The sequence below is a fragment of the Ictalurus furcatus genome, chromosome 28, assembly GCF_023375685.1.
Source record: "Ictalurus furcatus strain D&B chromosome 28, Billie_1.0, whole genome shotgun sequence".
NCBI lineage: Eukaryota > Metazoa > Chordata > Actinopteri > Siluriformes > Ictaluridae > Ictalurus > Ictalurus furcatus.
This window is the reverse complement of record NC_071282.1, coordinates 12,848,118-12,867,006: the sequence shown is the minus strand read 5'-3', so window position 1 is coordinate 12,867,006 and position 18,889 is coordinate 12,848,118. Positions and strand designations below refer to the sequence as shown.

At 37.4% G+C, this 18,889-nt stretch overlaps 1 protein-coding gene across 1 annotated transcript; it reads left to right on the top strand.

The window, feature by feature from the left end:
• Positions 1–458: 458 nt before the first annotated feature.
• gusb (glucuronidase, beta) lies at positions 459–15,992 on the top strand. Its single transcript, XM_053618651.1, has 12 exons — positions 459–812; positions 2,017–2,202; positions 3,071–3,252; positions 4,337–4,479; positions 4,585–4,772; positions 6,409–6,552; positions 7,310–7,488; positions 7,571–7,717; positions 9,274–9,358; positions 11,766–11,942; positions 12,937–13,072; positions 14,075–15,992. Exons 1-12 carry the CDS (start codon positions 615–617, stop codon positions 14,221–14,223), a joined length of 1,914 nt encoding a protein of 637 aa, XP_053474626.1. The 5' UTR covers positions 459–614; the 3' UTR covers positions 14,224–15,992.
• The last annotated feature ends 2,897 nt before the right edge of the window (positions 15,993–18,889 follow it).

Sequence of the window (18,889 nt, the reverse complement as noted above, 5' to 3'; positions counted from 1 at the left end):
GCATTCGATTCAGTACCTACCCCCACAAAGTAATTTACCAATTTCACCCACTCCCACAGAAAATTTGATTCATTTCATACACTCCCACAGAAAATGGGACTAATTTCATACACTCCCACAGAAAATGGGACCAATTTCACAAGATAAATAAATTAAGATAAATTATTATTTATTTATTTATTTTAGAAAATCTTAATGTAATTCAATTCATCTCATCATGTTTAATGGGTATTCGTTGTTCTTGTGTTCTGTGTATTTTTTATATTCTGTGCCTTATGTTGCGTGTAAGCAATTTACAATAGCCTTTCCATAAGCATTTCAATGTGCATATTTCTTGGAGTATTGTAAATATTACAGTACATACTTACAAATGTGATAAACAACCTTGACGAGCAAATTTGAATAAAGGTAAGGCGCTCAAACAGTAAATTAGGCCCCCTTCAAGATGGCGGCGCCGTTGCCGTTTCCACCACTAGGCAGTCTCGAGTACAGAAGTAGTCACGTGATGCGCGTGTCTGTGAAAGTTAGCGGAAGCTTTGGGGGAAACTCACAGCTAAGCAGGCGAGGCGCTGTGTAGAATCGCTCTGCATCATTACAGGCACAAAGTGTTGACAATGTGGCTGGTAAATCTTGTGTGTTTTGCTGCTGTGTGGAATTTGTGCGAGTCAGTGGACGGCGGGATGCTTTTCCCTCAGGAGTCTCTGTCGCGGGAGGTGAAGGAGCTGAACGGACTGTGGACATTCAGAGCTGATTTCTCTTCCAACAGGAACCAGGGCTTCGATCAGTTTTGGTTTAAACGCCCGTTATCAGAGGTACATAAAACACTGCCTTTTGTTTTTACTCTTACAAAGGAGCCAGTGGGGTGGATGATATAACAAATATATCACGATACTTGACGACATCACGTGATATCACGATACTTGACGACATCACGTGATGTGTTACAGTTAGTGGAATGAACTAATATTATTAATAGTAATCATTTTTCTAGGGATGTCAGTTGAAGTCCAGTCTGAAGGAATAACAATTTTCGGTCAAGGGCAAAAGTTTGCCTCCATCATTGTGTTTGGAAAATTGTGCATTTTACCCCCTACTCCCACAGAAAAATGTGACAAATTTCACACGGTTTTAATTTAGCTTGTACCTTCCTGCAATATTTTCTAACACACTTTGTTGTTTTTTTAATATAAACAAATTAGTAACTTAAAATCACAACTACCAGAATAAAGCAATTACTGAAGATGAATTAATGAACCATTTTGTTGCCATTTTTGTCAAAAATCTTATTTAACATAATTCAATGTCATGTCGCGTCAGTAACAGTAAATCTAGGGATTTAAGTTGAAGCCCACTGTGAAGGAGTAAGAATTCTCAGGCCAGGGCAAAAGTTTGTCTCTGTCAATTGAAATGTTTTTGTATGCAGCAACACTTTTCCACTCATTAAATGGTAACTACTTCAGTTTTCATTTACTAAAGAAACTCACATCATGCTTTTTATCCATTTATAGTTACAGTTAATGTCGTGGAACGTCCATCAGTAGTGGCTGTTCCTGTTATCACTTGTGTTATAGCAGCTATAAACAACTCACACACACGTTCTAAGTTCATGAGATAAGAAAAGCAAAAAACTCTCTGTTCTGATGACTTTCCTGTGGACGAAAACTTGCTGACTGTTACAAAGCACCGACACTGGAGACGTCGTCCATAAATGCCCAAATAAATGTCTTACAGAAAACACTCCCATATCAAATGTTGTTTAATCTGTTTATTTTTAGCCTTTGATTCTGTGGCCTGTCCTCCATACAAGTCCCTGTGAATGACTTGTTACTATAGAAATTATATGAACCATTTATATATGATACCAATGAATGGTATAAATCTGATGTAATGTTTTCAAGCATATCCAAGAATTCAGTGCAAAGCTGTTACTTTAACCCAGAAAAACGTTTAAGCTGAGCACAGACTTTCACAACTCATTCTCACCATATCTGCGTCTCTGTTTGTGTCCTACTCCAGTCCGGTCCTGTCATAGACATGCCCGTACCCTCCAGCTTCAACGATATAACTCAAAACCCTAAACTGAGAGATTTCAGCGGCTGGGTGTGGTACGAGAAGGAGGCGTGGGTCCCTCAGAGCTGGCTTCAGAACAAGGACACAAGGATTATGCTCAGAGTTGGAAGTGCTCATTACTATGCAGTGGTTGTAAGTTCAGAGAGCTTTTCAGCAGTATTTTTAAATCAGTGACTAAGATACAGGCCTCTGTGATTTGCTTGTTGTTAAACTGCAGTCACACAGCCGTTTAATTTGCAGGACATGCATAACCATCTCCAAAGTCAATTGCACCCTCTATTTAAAAAAAAAAAATATATATATATATATATAAGTTATTTGATTTATTTTTCTTTGAATTGGTGATTGAAGAAAAGAGTTCATGGAGACTGGTTAGGAGAAATATTCTTTAGAGGTGCCAGTCGTTTTTGCCACATAGTGTTTTGTGAGAAAGTAACCCAATTCTTAAAATAAATAAATAAATAAATACTCCAATTGCTTGAGTAGAAAATTCTTTGTAATGTTTATTACATTCAGTATTTTTTCTCTTGAAGGGTGCTAATAATTTTGGAATTGTAACCATTAGTTGTATTATCAAACAGATGGTGTTTTATTATAATGAAGCTTAAATTAATTATTCATTCCAAAAGTCACCTTTCTGGTAGCACATGCAAATCAGAAAACCAGTTCCAGTTTGTTTTTCATGCAAAGAAAGAAATAGAAGAACAATGCAGTAGTGATGTGTTGTTCATGAATGATTCGTTCATTTTGAACAAATCTTTACTATGACTCGGGAAGAATGAGTTGTCTCAGAGAGTGATTCGTTTCCAGAAAGACAGAAAGAGCGAGAATTTAATTATATTCTACTGAATTGATTCGTTCATTTTGCTGAACGAGATTCGAAGATCCGAGTCAGTAAAATGATCCGAACTTCCCATCACTACAGTGCAGTCTGATTTATTGGGTCTTTACTTTAAATGTGCAATAAATAACAGATGAGTAAATTCCTTTATGTTGCCAGTGGGTGAACGGGGTCCATGTGATGGAGCATGAGGGTGGCCATCTTCCCTTTGAAGCGAATATTAGTGATGTGATACGGATGAATGCAAGTATGCCATGTCGTATCACCATCGCTGTTAATAACACCCTGAACCTGCACACTCTTCCACCAGGAACCATCCAGTACATGAACGATCCTACCAAGTAAGAGCTGTTTCAGAGCCTTGAGTGTGTGGATTTTAACAACTGGCACACATTACATCATTACACACAAATGTAGTTGCAGCTGTTGATGCCTTCCTTTTCCTGCTCCGTGCAGGTATTTTATTTATTTTCTGTACCTAGCCATTTCAGGTATTTCATGAGTTCCTAATGAAGCCCTTGATTAGTTGCATCAGGTGTGCTTGAGACAACACGTGTTTTGTATATTTGTGCTGTTATGAGGGATTTTATTCAGGGGGTTGAATAATTTTGAGACTGGAGAAGTCATTATAAGTTGCATTTTCAGTTGAATTTGGGGAAACCACTTGAAGCATTCGTTGTGTTGAACTATTTCATTAGCTTTTGTTTGATTTGTTCATTGCAAACAGCTGAAAGTCTGTTTTTTTTTTTTTACAATAAACCTGATTTGCAATGGGGGTTGTATCATTTTGATTGCAACTGTATGTTTACTTTATAATTACATCAAATGTTGTGGAACATTCACAAGAGAAATTAAGTCTGCTTATCACTTACTTTATAGTAGCTATAAATAGTTGTTCCTTTACCAGACTTTTTTTTTTTTTTTTAAAAACCACCCTTGAAGTTTAAATGTCAACAATAAAAAAAATTTTAAAAAAAAATGCAGCTTGGCCTATTGGCGAGCACAAATTCCTCTGTAACAAGTTTCTTAACCCATTTATTATTAGCCTTAGCTGTATTCTGCCTAAGAAGTGCATGTGAATGTGCAGTAACTACAGAACAACATATTAGAATATGCGTGTTAATATAAACCTGTGATTTAAATTACAGCCGACTGTCAGAGCTGCTGTTATAAAAAATGAATCAACAGCTTCTGATCAGTCAGATTTGCAAAATCAACAGTGCCGTGGTATAACAGTATTTAAATTTAGCCCCCTCTGTTGGCTCCGCCCCTTTCATAAAAAGTCTCCAGAGATCCACACCTCCATTTTTTTTTGTTTTGTTTTAGAACATCATCTTGGTATTAGTAGTTCACCAGATCTCTCCTAGTTTCCCAGTGAGAACACACTAACTCGTGCTAAACGTTTTCTTACTTTTCTGATGCCAGATATCCTGCAGGTTACTTCGTTCAAAACACCAACTTTGATTTCTTTAACTATGCGGGAATACATCGCTCTGTGTTATTGTACACAACTCCGAAGGCGTACATTGATGACATCACTGTGACTACTTCCTTTTCAGACAGTACTGGTCAGTGATATGAACATTTTCCTTTTATACCAACTTGACTTGTTAAAGACTGGACTTGTTAACTTTGTATTGTTCGCAGAATGAGAATGAGTTTATTTGTTGTAGGGTTTGTGCATTACAACGTGACACCAGGAGGCAGTGCCAAGCCCGCCGTTAAGGTCACGCTTATGGATAAAGATGGCCGATGTGTATCCACTGCTGATGGAACCCTTAGTGTTCTCAAAGTGCCTGAAGTCAACCTGTGGTGGCCTTATCTGATGCACCAGAACCCAGGATACCTGTACTCCATGGAGGTGAGAGAGGATGTGTGAGTGCTGGCTGGAGGTGTTGGTTACATTTTTAGGGGTTTGTCTGTCTCTATTTGTGGAACTACACATGAGCTTATCTGCAATAAGACCAAACTAGACTTTCAGGACAATGCTAAATTAATTTTCTGTGTGTTTTTGTTAGAAACTGGCTACACATTGTATGCATTTGGTAAAGATGATGTAAAACCTTTGGAATTTTGGCCTCTCTGATAGACAAATACTGTTATAAGTTACTTGCAAAAGAATGAACTAGAGATTCGGGCTGTGCAATATCGTATCGTCCATGATGTACCCATATGATTCCTCCCCATGATAAGAATTTGTCATCCCTCGACATTGATGATATCGTTGATGACGTGTTTGTACGCGCCACAACGTGGGCAGCTCGCGCGTAGTTTGTAGTTTAAGAATAAAGTCAGAATCGGTGTTTACATTTCAAACTTGTACTTGATTTGAATCATTATTGTGTTTATATACAGTTTTGATGTTTTGGAGCATAGTTTAAGACTTGTTAAGTCTGCACTATTTAAACATTATATGCACATTTTCAGAAGAAAAGTATTTTCAAGACCTTTCCATTAGTTTTTCCTGGGGTTAGATTATGAATCCTGTACCTATTGGGGTTTGAATTTTCACTGGAATTTTAATTTGTGAATGAAATACATATTCTATTTTTTAGCCTACTTAAATGGTAGCAGTAATGTAATATAGTATGTAAATGTAATATAGTTTAGTATTTGATGATGGTCAGGATTAAGTTTTACTTTTTTAGATTAATGTTTGTGTTTACTTTTTTAGATTAATGTTTGTGTTTGCATGGCTCTCGTGGCCGTATGTTGACGTCTTGTGGCCAAAAATATATTGTTGAATGTTACTATTTTCATATCGTCATTTATATCAGAACCACAAAAAATACCATGAAATATCGTGATATAGTTATAAGTCTATATCGCCCATCCCTACACCCAAAGTTAGCTTTGTATAATTGGTTATGGTTATAGGGTTTTTTCTGTTTTTGTTTTTTTTTTTTTCCTTCTTTTTTTTTTTTTTTTTAAAAAAAAAGTGTTTTCTTTGTACAGTGACCTCCACTAATATTGGCACCCTTATTCTCCAGCCTGTCACAGTCGTGTTAGTATACTAGATAAAACTTACCAAATTTCCCCTTGGGGATCAATAAAGTAATCTCCATTCATCTGTCTATCTATCTCTCTATCTCACTATCTCTCTATCTATCTGTAACCCACATCAGCAGATGCAAACAGCTGGAATCACTCGTTCTTGCCCAGTATAACAGAGTATGTAATATAGAGAAACCCCAGGACACCTCCTGTCACAAAGAGCTATCATGAGTACTCTAACTAAACAACTTCTCAACTGGTCATTGATACAAAACTCCACATTGATGATAAATCAACTACTGGTCAAATAAATTAGAGAATAAATGTCTTATGTGAAAACTCCATCAGTTCTGAGTGGTGTGCCATGAGATTCTGAAAATTTGGAAAGTGCAGCGGATGGAAAAAGGTTGGGAACCACTGTCTATGGTTGTATTAATGTACAGTAGCAGATGCTCAATCAGCACTTTTAGATGTTTGACACGCATTAACTGTGGTTCACGCAGGTTCAGCTCACAGCGGAGAGTGGCAGTGTGGATTACTACACACTGCAGGTGGGTATTCGCACCATCAAAGTCACCAGTACACAGTTCCTCATCAACAACAAGCCCTTCTACTTCCATGGAGTCAACAAGCACGAGGATGCAGATGTGAGTACCAAAAGAGGGCAGCAAAACTCCTGAAATACGTTTTACTACAGATTTTTGAGCTGGTCTAGAACCAGTTAGTGAGTTAGTGAATCAGTAAATTGGATCATTTGAAGTAGCATGCCAATATGAGTAAGATGATTGCCTCTCTTCCTCTCTGTATGTGTTATTTTTCTACCTTTTGAGGTTATGGTGATCAGTGTTGTACCATTTTGGAGTTGGGTTTTTCAGGGTTAATTTGAATCAAATTACATTTCATAAATTAAAAAAACAGATCCAGTATGCTCAAGTTCAGTTGAGTATGTTTGAAGGTGCTCTTTGGTGTGTGTCGGGGGGGGAATAGAATCCAAAAAAGGTCATCCAAGGCACGCTTCCAATTGAAATTATTTAAAAAGCCTTTATTTAAATGTCTTTCCTAGTAGAAATATTACCTTGAAGATGGCATTTCTGCCAAAATACATGGGTCTGCAGCCCCTTACAACCCTTGATTTTAATATTTATACTAATTATACTAATAAATGAGAATATATGGTCTTCAAGTATACCAAAATGAATGCTCCAGCAGTTTTTAAACACATCTGCTTTCATCTGTAGCATGTGCTCAGCAGCAATTTTTTCAAGCCCATGTTACTGTGGTGCTGCTTCAATGTTAATAAAAGCAATGATGCACTATAGCACTTTTATCATTATTGCAGCTCCAAAAACTACTAGCTGCAGTTATTCCTGATATACTGTAAATATGTTTCCTCTTGTGCTATAGATTCGAGGGAAGGGCTTTGACTGGCCTCTCGTCGTGAAAGATTTCAACCTGATGAAGTGGATGGGCGCAAACTCATTCCGCACTAGTCATTACCCCTATGCTGAGGAGATCCTGCAGATGGCTGACCGCCATGGCATTGTGGTTATAGACGAGTGCCCCGGAGTGGGCATCAAAGACATGTAAGATATAACAAGCTGTGTTAAGTATGACCCACCGATTGTAGTGCATAATTGCTTTATTAACTATTTACTTCCTCTTCAGACGCAGCTTTGACAATACCTCACTGGCCCATCACCTGGTCGTCATGAAGGAGCTGGTGAGGCGGGATAAGAATCACCCCTCTGTGGTCATGTGGTCTGTAGCCAATGAGCCGGCAGCTGAGATGCCTCCAGCAGGCTTCTATTTCAAGTATGAATTAACAGAAATACTTATACACTCGTTACAGGATACACATTTAATGTAATATGAAATAAACTAATATTTTATTTAATTTCAGAAATACACCTGAAACATATGTTTTTTATATAATGGTACTGTTTTTTGTATTTTTAAAATAACCAATGCATTTAAATAGTGGTGCATTTACACAACTGGGACAAAAAAAAAACATTATGTAGAAAAGACATCATTTTCATGCAATCAGATGTAGTGTATAATTCACAGGTAGTTCTATAAAGTGGCTGTGCAATTTTTATAATGCAGAAAAGATCCCAAATAGATGCTGAGCATTTAAATGTTCATAATGCTTTTAACCAATAATTACTGATAAATATTCCAGTAGCTTAATAATTCTTCACAGGTCATTATTAGTTCTAAAGGTTGTGCCTATAATATGTGGTATTATAATGACTAGGAAGATTTTTTTTCCCTAACATTTATTATGCGTTTTCTAGGAATTATTAGAGTTTATAAAAATCTTTGTGAGTAATCATTACCAATGTACAAAAAATTATAACGTATAGTAATAATGATTTATGTATACGGGATTTATAGAAGGTGTTAGCCACATTTGTATAACAAGTGCAGAGTCAATTCCCAGGCATTTCCCCAGTTCACCTTCTTTGTTGCCTTGAGGGCTGTTCATTCACTGTGGTAATGTTTTAAATGAGCCTTATCAAAACATTTCCTTGAACAGGCTAATATATCCACTTTTTTTTTTTTTTTTATAAATATGGACCCTCACTTCCTTTCATGGAAAGCCTTGTCCTGGTTGAAGGATTTTGGCTTGTGTTCACGCTTCCTGGTTAATTTCCACTGAATGTTTGAAAGGTGTTGAATTTTTCTGTTATGAATTGTACAGACTGCAAAGGGCAATAGTGACTAGAACTTACTTACTGAGCTTATGAAAGAATAGTGTCTGAGCTTAGAAAGACTAATGCAGCATTTCTGTCATATTTACTTGTGTGTGTGTGTGTGTGTGTGTGTGTGTGTATGCGTGTGTGCGCATAAATTTACTTTACGTTTACGTAACTAAGGGAGTTAAGCTTCTTATTGTAAAGCTTGTAACTGTATGTGTGCGTGACTGCAAGGTGTGTGTGACTACAGGAATCCAACGCCGCTTCTAAACACACAACACTAAACAGGTGGAGCTCAAATACCACTGTAGTCACATGTCACCATTCTGGGATTGACTCCTTCATACAATCAGCAAATTCAAAAAGCCGTCTTTATTAACGTGACGTTACGGCTCCAACGAGTGGTTCCTACTTTGATCTGGTAGCCTAGGGCTAGTGTGTGAAACTGCTTTACAGGCATTTTAACAGCATGCAGATGTTCCCCTTCTTTCTTTTCAGGGAAAGAATGAAATTAGAAAATTTCTGCTGCATTCATTTGCACAATATTTTATTTGATTTTGTTGCATATTTAGTATGTTCTTCTTATAAAACCTACTTTAGCCCAGCACTAGGCTTAATCTAAGTGTCTTTGAATGTTCTTGAATGTCCATTTTTCTTTTCTCTCTGCAGACAACTGATAACGTACACAAAATATTTGGACCCAACACGTCCGGTGACCTTCATCACAGACAGTAACTATGCCAGAGACCAAGGAGTGAGTCTGTTTCGTCACTCATAATTTCACATCATTTCAAGCTTCTACCTTTATCCACAGTCAGTTATATGACTCTGTCTGGGATAAGAATGAATGGGAGATAGAAACCTACTACAGTCACACACAGTCCATGGATGTGCAGAAATTGCATAAGATCTATGTATGTACCGTTTATTTTATTAGGAACATCATCCTTTGCATGGAGAACAGCCTCAATTCTTTGTGGCATGGATTCCACGAGGAGGTGGTAACATTCCTTTGAGATTCTGGTCCATGTTGACGTGACTGCATGACATAATTGCTGCAGATTTCTCATCTGCACATTCATGCTGCGAAGCTCTGGTTCTAGCACATCCCAAACGTGCTGGAATTAATTAGCCATGATAAGATGGGCAAATTGTGGTTATGAAGGGATGTTCATGGTCGGAAAAAAATACTGATATTCTGTGGCATCCAAACGATGATTGATTGGTATTAAGCAGCCCAGTGTGTGTAAGAAAACCTTCCCCACTCCATTACACCACCACCGCCAGCCTGAACTGCTCTCACAATGCAGTGATGGCTTAGCGGTTATGGCTCTGGGTTACTGATCGGAAGGTTGGGAGTTCAAGCCAAGTTGGGTCCTTGAGCAAGGCCCTTAACCCTCTCTGCTCCAGGGTTGCTGTATCATGGCTGACCCTGCGTTCTGACCCCAACTTTCTGGCATGCTGGGGTATGCGAAGAAAAGAATTTCATTAAAGGCTCATTATGTCGCAGCAGAAATCGAGATTCACCAGACCAGTCACTGTTTTCATCTTCAACGTCCTCATTTTCTTCAGTCTGTGCTCTCTGTAGCCTCAGGTTGGAACACGATGTGGTGTTTTTACAGATATGGCACGTTGCTTTTCTGCTCAGCGAGGATGTAAAGAGTGGTTATTTGAGTTACTGTAACCTTCCTGTCAGCTCGAACCAGTGTGTCCACTATCCTCTCATCAACAAGGTGTATCTGCCCACAAAACTGCCACTCACTAGATGTTTGGTTTTTTTTGTTGTTGTTTTTTCTCCACACAGTTCTGTGTAAAATCTAGAGAATGTTGTGCGTGAAAATGACGGGAACCAGCTTGTCTGGCACAAAAACGCATGTCACAGTCAGTCACTGCGATCACAATATTTCCTCATTCTGATAATTGATTGAACTGATAAGTTGTATTGCTGACACATTGTTGACTGATTTGGATAATTGCATAAATAAGCAAGTGTACAGGTGTTCCCTAATAACATGGCCATTATGTCTACAGATATATTATGTTTACAGATACAATACATGTATTGTATTTACTGCTTTAGTTCTGTCTGCTGCTGATGATAAAAATGCGAGTCATTTTCACTTCCTCATGCCGGAGGTTACCAAGTCTGAAAAGGCATACTTTATCATGTCTCACAAACACGCTCACGAGTAACTTCAGGAATTTAGCATGAAACTCTGACTCTGATAAGCAAATTGCTATGGCTAGCAATATTTCATAGATATAACAGACCCTGCTCTTGTTGGAGTTTGTGTATATTGATCTCTAATTTGATTTCTGGTGTATTTTCTAAAATTCACAATCTATAAATGTCTCAACATTTTAAAATTGCTTTCTCTATACTGCTGACATCTAGTGGTATTGTCAAGATCACATTGCCTAGAACACTTTCTCTACTATAGGACCATGGTTGTTGAATAGCAGCATTTTCAGCAAGGAGAAACCAGAGCAAATATTAACTTAACCTAGGTGTCACAAATTGATTTTTTATTTTTTTTCAGCTTCTGGGTCATTTCCAGATCATATTGCGTTAGTATCAGGTCTCTGGTGGTGCATGCACCAAAAAAAGTGAGCTTTTCTTTTCTTTAAAGAGTGCAGTGTTTAGAAATTTAATTGTGTTTTTATTATGTGTATGTTAATCTGATGAAGGGCTCCATCAAGTAATATTAATGTTGCCTTCTTTTTTAAAAAAAAAAAAAAAAAAATTTTTTTAGTTATTATAGTATTGATTGAAAATGGAATAGAATTGGTTTAATCTAAAACTCAGTACAACTCCATTGAACTCTCATTCTCACGCTCAAAAAAAAGAAGTGAAAACATTCTGTTAATGTGATTTCCCCCCCCCCCCCCCCCCCTTTATTTATTTATTTATTTTTGTTTTTAATCATCCCTGAGAAAAAAGTTCGTCCTGTCTATGGGAGCTCATGAGTTAGGATTTTTTTTCTCACACTGTAAGTTGTCCTTGGCAGCAAAAAGTGTGAGAAACTCCTCTTTAAATTCATTTCAGTATAAATGCAGCTACCAAAGTACGCACACACAACACCTCATCGCAGACGAGCTGTGCATGACTGAACTGTAAGTGAGTTCAAGTACATGTTTAGGCCTGTACTGTATTTCCTCAGGCTCCCTACGTAGACGTGATCTGTGTGAACAGCTACTTCTCCTGGTACCATGACCCTGGGCATCTGGAAGTCATCTCCATCCAGCTGCACAGTCAGTTTGACGACTGGTACGGAAAATACAAGAAACCCATCATACAGAGCGAGTACGGGGCAGACGCTGTAGCAGGCCTGCACAACGTGAGTAATAATTCTGTTATTTGTGCAGGATGAAAATACTTTACCTGTATGCGTGGGCGGCCTGGGAAAACCCTCCACATGGTGAAATTTTGATATCTACTACATGTAGTTCTGAAAAAGACTTTCCTGAAATAAAATATGTTTGAAACGAAGTAAACATTTAGCATTTCAGAGTCTGCTTAATCCCAAAAGCAATTGAAAGATTTCATTTAAACCATTCCAATTGCAGTGCAGGAGCATTGCGGAATTTTGAAAGCCAGTGTCTGATTGCAAACTGGGTTGATTAGGCTTATGTTTGTTTCTCTATGACTGGTAGATAACCAACAACCTGATTAAAGTGTGACATTCACTGTGTGGGGAAATCGCACTTGGCTAGCAAGGTTTTAGACTTATTTAGGCTGACTGACTGTTTTTAGCACATCTGATTCCTCACTTAACATGATCTTTGCAGGCTATTTTGTTGAAATGTTTTTACGGTTTGTTGATGTTTTTCTGCCTGTAGCAGTTTGACACCTTATTTTGGCCAAAACCTGTTTTTACGTCTTCATCGGTTTGCCAGAATTTAGCTACATTGTCATCCCACATGTTCTTTGCTGAATTGCCTTGATCTAAATCTACATCTGGGTTTCTGTAAAGCTACTTAGTGATGGTGTCTATTGTTAAAAATACAATGCAACTAAAAATTTAATTGAATTTTTAATGTGGATCTGTACGTTTGTAGTCAAACGAGACTTATTATTCTGTGGGATGTTTTCTATTTAAATTGTAGATCTGTACTAACTTTAATGGCTGTTTTTAGTATCCATGATAAAGTACAAATTAGTACTACATTATGATACTGTTTATTATAATGAATATAAAGTGAATAATTAATTTTAAATTACCGTTCCACATGCTCTAGAGCTCAAGACCTGTATTGCACCATTTTAAATGACCGTTTATGCACGCCTATTTATTTATTTATTTATTTATTCATTTATTTATTTTCATCCAGGACCCCCCGTTTATGTTTACTGAGGAGTACCAGAGAACTGTCCTGCAGAACTACCACCATGTGTTTGATCAGAAGAGGAAAGAGTTTGTTGTGGGAGAGCTCATCTGGAACTTTGCTGACTTCTTGACCGCTCAGGGTAAAAAACGCATGCATCCATTTTCTCATTCATTAAGAACTGATTAGTGATGAATTAGTGAGGAATTTCCCATTCATGAGCAAGAACTGATTAGTGATTATAACTCTGTAGTGCTCTAAAGCTATCATAGTAAAACCTTTAGGGGGGAAGCTCTCTGTTTGCTAGAGTACATGGACTATTTCTTAATATAAATGCAACTTTAAATATCACTCTGGCCTGGTTTTTCTAGAGTCAGATTCTAGCCTAGTCTCTGAGTCTCTCAAAGTACACTGCCTGGCCAAAAAATAAGCGCGCTGTTTGGATTTAAATAAGAAAATAATTAAGCGATTATGATTGGATCATTATTGGAGTGATTTTTAATATGTTTCAGTTGGCAACCATTCTTTTAAACCTAACTGATGCAGTGTGTAGCTTCTCATTTCTTAAACGACCATGTCGGAAGACGTGTCCCGTGGTCGTGGAAAAGATGTTACTGTGTTTCAGAAGGGGCAAAATATTGGCCTGCATCAAGCAAAGAAAACAACTAAGGAGATTGCACAAATCCCTGAAATTGGGTTTAAAAACTGTCGGACGCATTATTAAAACCTGCATTGGTTGTGTTGGTTTAAATTAGGCTACTAGTTTGATAAATATAACCAACAACATTTGGTAAATATCGCAGACTGGCATGAACAAAAAGAATATGTACTAGTGGTGCAACAGAAAAGCTTTTGCTTTATCGCACTGCTATATCACATTTTCTGCTTCTGTTGTTTTTTTTTTCTTCAGGTAGGTAGGCAGGTAGGTTTCATTAAAAACAAGGTGATGCTGTAAATAATTATTTGCTCACCATGGGTTTAAATCCAGATATGAATATTTGGAGCACTTAGCAGATGCCGATAGTGATACTGTGTTACACCCTTAGCGTTGGAAAATTGCTGTTATAACAGGAATAAGTACAACAGCATGCCCCCATCATGTTTTATTTCTTAGATAATCCCCTTTCTCTCTTTATCTCTCCAGGCATCACTCGTGTGGTGGGCAACAAGAAGGGCATGTTCACTCGGCAACGGCAACCCAAAGCAGGAGCGTTCCTTCTGAAAGAGCGCTACTGGAGGATCGCCAATGAAACAGGTGTCCTGTCCACGTGGGCCAGATACCCCTGCCTGTGAAGCCTCTACCTTGGCTGCCATGTTACATCTGTGTGTGTGTGTGAGAGAGAGAGAGTCTGAGAGTGAGAGAACTACAATTATTAGCTGTGAAAATGAGTCAAAATATTTATAAGACTCAAAATAGTGCCTTATGTCAATGAGTTAAAGATCAGATTTATGTTTCTGGCTGAGTAATTCAGGGAGGATTTAAAATTTGAACACAATTTTTAATCATTGTAAACAGCAATAAAGCTGTCAATCGTATTGAACACAAATCAGCACGAATGTCAGGATGTTGTAGGTGTATGAGGTTAACAACACTAGTACCGCTTAAATAGCGGTGCATTACCCAAGCTGGACTGTGCAAAAGTAGATGTTTTCTTCTCACTGCCTGTTTGAGTACCAAAATCCAAGCTCAGTTTCCCAGCGTGCAATGAACTTTCATCACCATAGCATTCAGTTTCTCCACTAATGTTTCAGATTTCAGTGTCAAAATAAGACTTTGTATCTATTAAGGCTATGAACAGTGTTATTTCATTTCAGTTTTGGGAACATGATGGAGTGTGCCTGTTATGTCTTCAATTATTTCAAGTAATTGAAGCATTTCAAGTCTCTTTGTTTTCGTGACGTTCCTGACATGATCTGCATTCCGTCCTTGTTCGCGACCCTGAGAGCAGCTTTTTAAAAGCACACAAACCAATACAGGCATTTTTCTTATGTTAGATTTAACTGATGTTTCGTGTGAGGGAATATAGTGACAAATTTGATCACCTGTGTATTGAAACAGAGATTACACATCATTATTTTCATATGCACATATAATTTATGTTAAACGATCTGGAAAGATCCACCTGCTGCCTTTATTTGTGCTTCGACTCTTCCAACCTGAACACATTCCTGGCTAACAAGTGAAGACACATCCTATGATATATCACTATGCTGGTTTACTGCCGAGTTACTTGATAAGCTCACTCTTTGGCAGTTGTTTATCTAATACAGTGGATATAAAAAGTCTAGGCACAGGAGATGCCCTCACAATTTGACTGATCTAGAAAGTTTTTGCAAGAGTGAATAAATATTGCCAAGTCAAGATGTGCCATGCTGACTCTTACCTAAAAAAGACTGAGTGGTTTGATAAAATCAAAAGGTGCTTCAGCAAAGTATTAGTTTATGCAATAGGGTTATTGTTTGGTTTTTTTTCCTTAAAAAGTTTGATTTTTGTTTTTTACTTTATTTGTATACTGTATACAAGGTGAGAAAAATGATATGATTTATCTTAATTTCGATCATTTACTTCAGAAAAACTGCCATTTTAACACAGGTGTGTAGACTTTTTATATCCATTGTAGACCGTGAGGACGTGCCGAGTCGTTTCAGATTTCAGGATTTTAGTAGAACTACTTTTGATGAAATGACTGCATTAATATCTCATTATTACATGGAAATGATACAAGTTGGGCATGATTAGCAGATGTTTGGGAAGAATCGACTGTAAAAAAGGGCAAGGCCTTTTGAGGCTCACCGACTATCTGATGTTCTCGCGGTTTGTTTCTACCGTTAGGTTTAATGGTTTTATTCCCTCTTGGCCATTCTGTGTATCAGTTACATAAATGGTTTTTTGTTAAATGGCTTTAATTTACCTTTGGATATATGTGTAATGTTTTTGGTTTTGTTGTATGGTAGTTTATTTTTTCCCTAAGTATTTAGGTTTTTGAAAATTGTGATACCAAACAAATTTTTACAACTTGTACAGCTTTTTCCCTTTCAATAAAGATCGAATTCATATGTGATTTGATTAATCTTTTTTTTTTTTTTTTATTGACAAGAATAAGTGTCAGCCTACTTTCCTGCAGTATTACAGTATTACATCCATATGTGCAGTTGAGTGCAAATGTTTGCATTCCCCATGAATTCCAGGTCCAATAAAAAGAACATTTATCTCTAAATAGCAAACCTCCAAGAAATATAAAAAATTAAATGTAGGCATGTATTAAAAGGTGACAAGCTAAAATATAGACTGAAGAAGAACTAGGCAAATGGTAGATGCAAGGTATTTATATTAATACAATACTGAGAAAGGGAATCTTTGACTAATAATATAAAATTTTCAAATAATATTACTTGTGATGTCTAATAATAAATGTCTAAATAGGGAAACAATTCACAAATGTTTTCATTATGATGTCCTGAGGGTTTGTATTCAACTATAAATGAGCCCTCCAACCAACCATGTTTTTTTTTTTTAAATCATGTGCACATCATACTTTATTTAAATAGCGCAGGCCTATTTTTAACCACATCAGTTAATATTTGAATACACAAATTGCTATTGCAATATAATTTCTTGCAGCAGGACATCATCAGTCAGTGAATGTACTCTTAATAATCTTATCAAATGTGAACATTTAGGATTTTGCATGGCAGGATCTGGTTCCAGATCATCTCATTACAAAATATTGCAACTGATCAAAAGAGAGACAAAGAGAAGCAACAGCTGAGGGAATGTTTTAATGGTAGACCAGTTCCACACAAAGACACTGTCTGTACTGTAACTGTTCGGTCTGGGCTTCCAGCTCATTCGCACATTTTGATCAGTTTAATCCAAATATTGTTTTTTTTCTATGCTGTCATACTTTTTTCCTTGTAACACTTCTTCCATGTCATTAAATAAATAAATAAAAAATCCCTTTTTGATGTAAAACATACTTGGACGAATATAGAAACAAACCTGAACACAAAGAAATTCCCAGAATTTTTCAGCAATCATGAAATCCACTATCCATCCATTCTCTCGTAAATATGTGACGAAGATAAGATTCTATACACCACTTCCTCCATTGGTTACATCAAACCTCTTGAAGTTGGATTAGTTTGTGCCTGCCATATCCTAGTGAATCCAACAGATCCTAACATACGGAACAATATCCTATAAACATGGGCATGGTTTTTGAACATTTCTATTCCTAAACAAAATTCAAAACACGCATACACAGCCAAAGATGACAAACAAAAGGTAGTAGGGTAAAACTGTATAAAAGCAGCCATTTTGTTTGGAAAAGAAGTAGGTGGGTGTGCTGTATGTGGTTTTAGATGGGAGGGTGAATCTTCGCCCAGAGGAGAATACTGCATGTTAAGGGAACACCATAGTCATTCTTAACTGACCCTCAGGAAGGCTTGCAAAGTTCGGTCACCTCTCTTTGCATAAGCCGTGGCTGCCCAGTTGGTCTAATCTACTGAAGGACAAACAGAAGGCACTTATTGAACTATAAACTGGATGCAACATTCCTATTCTTAGAGTGGTCCATTGTAACATTTTTATATTGTGAGATCACAGGGTAAAATGATGTGCACTAAAGATCTCTTCAGACTTTCTACATTGACTGTTGATTTGCATTACAACAATTTAACTTGACATCGCTGGAAAGTAAGTGTTTAACTAAAGAAAACAATCAAACTGCCATATTACACTTGGACGTCATACAGACAAATCTGATTACACTTGGCGGATCTCTAAATGATCTTTGTGTGTATATGTGATTTTCTTTTTAGTGATACTATTGAACACATACAGCAAAGAGCTTGAGGGAGGCATGAATACAAGAAAATCCTGTTTCACAAAAGTCCTGACTTTAGACATTGTGATTGCAGTCAATTCAAGCCCTGATCTCCATTAAAGAACTGGCTGGGTTTTACATCTGTTGTTGACAACTACTGAAAAATCTTCAAGGACAAGGACACAGTTCAAGGACTCACAGTGACGTGATTAATAGTTGCAAGAGAAAACTGGCCTTACACTGACGGGATATAAGCAAACACAAGAAGATGGTCTGAAATGTAATATTCGTAATATTTAGTGACGGTCTCATCATATCCGGCATCTTCAATAAATCATCTGCTCAAAGAGAAAACTCTGGTCTTTGGCAACCCAGACTCCGCCAACATCCAATCAATCAGGAGGCATCTCTACTTGCCTGTCAATTCAAACTGCTCAGTCAGAAGCACAGAAAGTAGAAGTTGTTTTTGTTCGGGTTTCAAAACCAGCAAAATCTCTGCCTAGATCTTTCACTTTGTCTGAAAGTAGGTACATGAAGCTTTATCAGATTTGCATGAATATGGTACAAATATGACATGGCTGAAGAGCAAATAAGCTTCAAGCATTCATTTCAATAGTAGGCAACTAACATGACCACACATACTGTACAGACACACTACACCACACTACGCACCCAAACATAACACATTCTTGTCTCTGGTAGAAAGGGACATATCAGATTCTCAACTCAGAAATTGGGGTCAAGCAGACAGAAGCGCTTCACTGTGTTCATTGTCTCTTTGGAACGTTCAAAGAATTTGAGGGGAAGATTTAAGGGGAAGCACTGAGAGGTAGAGACTGTAACTGATGGGTAACAAGTTCTACTTTCATATGTTGAGGAGGGCAGTTTCCTTCAGAACTAGAACCTCAGAAGTGTACTTGTTTCCTTGCAGAGTACCAATAGCAAAGTCATCACCTTGTGACCCTGACCCCATGTGTGTAGCCTATAAAAGGTCACAGCTACATCATGTTCATCCTCTCTTCACCACTGCCATGGAGTTGGAAAAGATTTTGTTCAATCTTTACTATCAAACAAGTGTGCATTAACACAGATCTTGGGTGACTATAACTCTAGTGTTTGACTTACTATTGTCA

Excerpts from the sequence above, each read along its gene's own strand:
- gusb (XM_053618651.1), top strand. The coding sequence starts at position 615 with ATGTGGCTGGTAAATCTTGTGTGTTTTGCTGCTGTGTGGAATTTGTGC. Across the intron at positions 4,773-6,408 it reads GATACCTGTACTCCATGGAG|GTTCAGCTCACAGCGGAGAG; the intron begins GTGAGAGAGGAT and ends TGGTTCACGCAG. Across the intron at positions 9,359-11,765 it reads ACTATGCCAGAGACCAAGGA|GCTCCCTACGTAGACGTGAT; the intron begins GTGAGTCTGTTT and ends GTATTTCCTCAG.